Source organism: Trichosurus vulpecula, chromosome 3 (assembly GCF_011100635.1).
Source record: "Trichosurus vulpecula isolate mTriVul1 chromosome 3, mTriVul1.pri, whole genome shotgun sequence".
Taxonomy (NCBI): Eukaryota; Metazoa; Chordata; class Mammalia; order Diprotodontia; family Phalangeridae; genus Trichosurus; species Trichosurus vulpecula.
Window position 1 is genome coordinate 408,924,975 of NC_050575.1, and position 5,205 is coordinate 408,930,179.

Genomic DNA, 5,205 nt, shown 5'->3' on the forward strand with positions numbered 1-5,205 from the left:
ATATTTGACCCTGAAGTATTATACTCAATTTTGCTGGGTAGGAGATTCTCAGTTTTACTCCCAGCTCTTTTGACCTCCAGAATATCATATTCCAAGCCTCTCAATCCCCTAATGTAGAAGCTGCTAGATCTTGTGTTGTCCTGATTGTATTTCCACAATACTCAAATTGTTTTTTTGTGGCTGCTTGCAGAATTTTCTCCTTGACCTAGGAACCGTAGAATTTGGCTACAATATTCCTAGGAGTTTTCTTTTGGGGATCTTTTTTTTTTTTTGGATTTTAAATGATTTCTTTATTGAATTTAGAAGTCACTTAGGGGATACACAGATATAGAACTACTCTGATCAGCAACAAGTATTTTTCCAGACCCCTTTATCTTGGTATATGAGATCCAGTTCACTTTTTCCCCATGTTCAACAGTCAGCTTTGGTAAGAGTTCAGTACACATTGCTTCATCTGTTTCTAAAGCATTATCATTTCCTTTTTGTTTGGGACAGGCTGATGTTTTAGGCTTTTCCTACGGGTGAATTTTACAGGACTCTTCTATCTTCCCCCAACTTTGCTGCTCACATCCCATAACAGTACCTTCCCATCATTCCCTCCACTGAGCAACAAATAGGAATCTGGAAGGAAGTGCACCTGTGACACCCCCAGTGTATGGCCCTTAAACCCTAGTTCCTGTTCACATTTAACCCCCAACACTCTAAAAATTCGGACTTTGCCATCTTCAGCGCCACAGCTAAAAACATTTCCATAAGATGCCATGGAGAGAGAGTGAGTGAGGGCAGGATTAAAGACCTGACCGGGTGCCTGTTCTCCCGCCTCATTTGTTTCGTCTTTCTGTAAGTTTGCCATCCAGAGTGGCTGAGCTTTCTGTAGGTTCCACAGCATTACCTGCATGTCTAGTCCACATGACGATAGGCTCTGAGGTATCTGAGGCCAAAAACCAACAGAAGAACAGATGTTTGAATGTTTCCTCAGCGATCGGCTAACCTGTTTGTTTTCCAAGTCTAAGATTTTGATCATTCCGGAGTCATATGCAGAAGCTAGGAGTTTTTCTGTTTCATTCAATGTAAGACAATTGATTTCCTCTTCATTCATGTGAAAATCGTCAATGGAACCTTTGAAGGATCTGACATCCAGAATGCTAATAACTTCACCATGTGATGCATATAGTTTGTTAGGACAGGTAGGAGAAAATCTGACACAGGTAACATCATCAGTCCCGTGGAATTGTATCTGTCCCAATGGAATCCTTTCTTGGCTCCAAGTTATGAGGTCACCACCTTCTGCTCCTGAAGCCACCAGCCCTTCTTTATATGCACCCAAGCACAGAATAGGAGAAGAATGTCCACCAGTCCATTTGACTGCCATAATAGATCAGAAGCGTCTGTCCAAACACTTGGCCTTCCCGGCGCCTGTTTGGGGATCTTTTTCAAGAGGTGATTGGAGGATTCTTTCAGTTTCTGTTTTACCCTCTGGTTCTAGAATATCAGGGCAGTTATCCTTAATAATTTCTTGAAAGATGATGTCTAGGCTCTTTTTTTGATCATGACTTTCAGGTAGTCCAATAATTTTTAAATTGTCTCTCCTGGATCTATTCTGCAGGTCAGTGGCTTTTCCAATGAGATATTTCACAGTCTTCCATTTTTTTTTCATTCTTTTGGTTCTATTTCATAAATTCTTGATTTCTAATAAAGGCACTAGCTTTCGCTTGCTCCAATCTAATTTTTAAGGTAGTATTTTCTTCAGTGGTCTTTTGGACCTCCTTTTCCATTTGGCTAATTCTGCCTTTCAAGGCATTCTTCTCCTCATTGGCTTTTTGGAGCTCTTATGCCATTTGAGTTAGTCTATTTTTTAAGGTGTTATTTTCTTCAGTATTTTTTTGGGTCTCCTTTAGCAAGTCATTGACTTGTTTTTCATGGTTTTCTCACATCATTCTCATTTCTCTTCCCAATTTTTCCTCTATTTCTCTAACTTGCTTTTCCAAATCCTTTTTGAGCTCTTCCGTGGCCTGAGAACAGTTCATGTTTTTCTTGGAGGCTTTTGATGTAGGCTCTCTGACTTTGTTGACTTCTTCTGGCTGTATGTTTTGGTCTTCTTTGTCACCAAAGAAAGATTCCATGTTACTTAACCCTTGAGTTTTTCGTGAGGGTATGATTACTTGTAAAGAGTACTTTGTTCCTAGCTTGAGGGGATGCGCCGTTGTTTTCAGAGCTATTTCTACACAGCCAGTTCTGCCACACCAACACTCCTCCTCCCCCAAGAACCAGCAGCCTGGACCTGACTCAGATCTTAAGCAGGCTCCGCACTCCTGCTCTGATCCATCACTTATTTCTTCCCACCAGGTGGGCCTGGGGCCGGAAGCACCTGCAGCTGTGGTTCTGTAGCTGCACCACCCCTGCTGCCCCTGGAGGCGTGACCAAACTGCTAACTCCTTTCACTCTGTCTCCTGCAAGTTTTCCCACTAACCTTCTCTGATGTCTTTGGTGTTCGTGGGTTGAGAAGTCTGGTGACTGCCACAGCTCACTGATTCAGGGCACTAGAGCTTGTTCTGCCTGGCTCCTGGTCTGGTTGGTCCTGCCACCGCACACGCTGGGCTCCGCTCCCCTCTGCTTTTTTGTGGGTTCTGCAGCTCTAGAATTTGTTCAGAGCCATTTTGCAGGTTTTTGGAGGGACCTGGCAGGGAGCTCAAACAAGTCCCTGCTTTCCAGCCACCATCTTGGCTCCACTCTGCACACCACCACCCCCACCCCAGTTTTTGTTAAATAGTGAGTTCTTTTCCCAGAAGCTGGAGACTGGATTTATCAAACAGAAAATTACTATAGTTTTTGACTGTTGTGTCTTGCATAATTCACCTATTCTACTGATCCACCACTCTGTTTCTTAGCCAGTACCAAATACTTTGGATGATTCCTGCTTTACAATTTAAGATCTGGTAACACTAAAACACCTCCCTTGCATTTCTTTTCATTAATTCCTTTGGGATTCTAGACCTTTTGTTCTTGTAGATGAACTTTCTTATTCTTTTTTCCAGCTCTACAAAATCATTTTTGGTAGTTTGATTGATATGGCACTGAATAAGTAATTTAATTTAGGTAGAATTATAATTTTTATTATAATAGTTTGGCCCATCCATGAGCAACTGATGTTTCCTCCAATTACTTAGATCTGACTTTCTTTGCGTGAAAAGTGTTTTGCAATTGTGTTCATATAGTTCCTGGTTTGTTTTGGCAGGTAGATTCCCAATTATTTTATGATGTTTACAGTAACTTTACATGGAATTTCTCTTTCTATCTGTTGCTATTAGTCTTTGTTAGTTATATCTAGAAATGCAGATAATTTATGTGGGTTTATTTTATAGCCTGCAACTTCGCTAAAGTTGTTTATTATTCCAAGTAATTTTTAACTTGATTTTCTAGGATTCTCCAAATATGCCATATCTCCTCTGCAGAAAATGATAGCTTTGTTTCTTTGTCTATTCTAATTCTTTCAATTTCTTTTTCTTCTCATTGTTAGAGCTAACATTTCTAGCACAATATGAATAACAGTGGTGATAATGGACGTCCTTATTTCTCCCCCAATCTTATTGGATAATGCTTCTAGCTTATCCCCATTACATATCATACTTGTTGATAGTTTTAGATAGGCACTGTCTCTCGTTTTAACAAGACTCCATCTCTTCCTATGATCTCTGTTTTTAATAGGAATGGGTGTTGTATTTTGTCAAATGCTTATTCTGCATCTTTTAAGATAATCATATGATTTGTTAGTTTTGTTGTGGATACAGACACTCAAGGTTTTTCTCCAGTGTGTTTTCTCTGATATACATTAAGAATGGATCTGAGTCTGAAACTATTTCTGCATTGATTGCACTTATGCGTTTCTTTCCAGTGTAGATTCTCTCATGTTCAGCAAGACTCAACCTCTTCCTGAAAGCCTTTCCACACTGATTATATTCATAAGATTTCCCTTCAGTGTGGATTCTTTGATGAAGTAAGACTACCCCTCTGTGGAAAAGTCATCCCACATTGATTACATGCCTAAAGTTTCTCTCCAGTGAGGATTCTTTTAGGTAAAACAAGATTGGCACTCTTTAGAAAAGATTTTCCACACTGATTACATTCATAAGATTCTTCTCTGGTATGGATTCTATGATGTCTAGCAAAATTGGAACTTCCTCTGAAACCTTCTCAGGCTGATTACATGCATAAGATAGTTTTCCATTGTGGATTCTCTGATGGTTAACAAGAGTGGACCTTTCTCTAAAAGCCTTTTCACACTGATTACATTCCTAAGGTTTCTTTCCAGTGTGGATTCTCTGATGCTTGGCAAGAGTGGACCTGTCTCTAAAAGGCTTCCCGCACTGATTACATTCATAAGGTTTCTCTCCAGTGTGGATTCTCTGATGTACATTAAGAATGGACTTGAGTCTGAAAGTGTTTCCACAGTGATTACATTCATAAGGTCTCTCCCCAGTGTGGATTCTATAGTGTTCAGAAAGACTGGAGCTACCTTTGAAAGTCTTTCCACATCGATTACATTCATAAGCTTTATCTCCAGTGTGCATTCTCTGATGTTCAGTAAGACGAGTCCTCCGTGTAAAAGCCTTTCCACAGTGATTACATTCATAAGGTATCTCTCCAGTGTGGATTCTCTGATGTACTCTAAGACTGGTCCTCTGTGTAAAAGCCTTTCCACATTGATCACATTTATAAGGTTTCTCCCCACTGTGGATTCTCTGATGTACAACAAGAATGTAGCTGAATCTGAAAGCCTTTCCACACTGATTACATTCATAAGCTTTCTCTCCAGTGTGGATTCTCTGATGCTTGGCAAGAGCGGACCTGTCTCTAAAAGGCTTTCCACATTGATTACATGCATAAGGTTTCTCTCCAGTGTGGATTCTCTGATGTACATTAAGACTTGACCTGAGTCTGAAAGCCTTTCCACACTGATTACATTCATAAGGTTTCTCTCCATTGTGGATTCTCTGATGTTCAGCAAGACTGGAGCTACTTCTGAAATCCTTTCTACACTGATTACATCTATAACATTTCTCTTCAGTATGGATTCCCTGATTAAGAGCACAGATTTCTCTCCAAGTAAAGTCACAGGGAAAATCACCCATGAATCTTTGCTCCTGAGTTTCCTCCACACAAAGGCTTAGGTCTGCAGGAATCTTCTTCACTTCAAGTCGGATCTCT

General features: G+C 40.2%; 1 protein-coding gene and 1 pseudogene across 1 annotated transcript; both read right to left on the reverse strand.

Annotated features, from left to right (window-relative positions):
- Positions 1-291: 291 nt before the first annotated feature.
- LOC118844320 lies at positions 292-1,388 on the reverse strand (annotated as a pseudogene).
- A 2,889-nt stretch (positions 1,389-4,277) lies between these two features.
- Positions 4,278-4,979, reverse strand: LOC118844321 (zinc finger protein 2 homolog; the record flags this gene model as incomplete). Its single annotated transcript, XM_036752192.1, has 1 exon — positions 4,278-4,979. A coding segment is annotated over one exon (687 nt), but the record flags the coding sequence as incomplete, so codon positions are not given.
- Between the last annotated feature and the right edge of the window lie 226 nt (positions 4,980-5,205).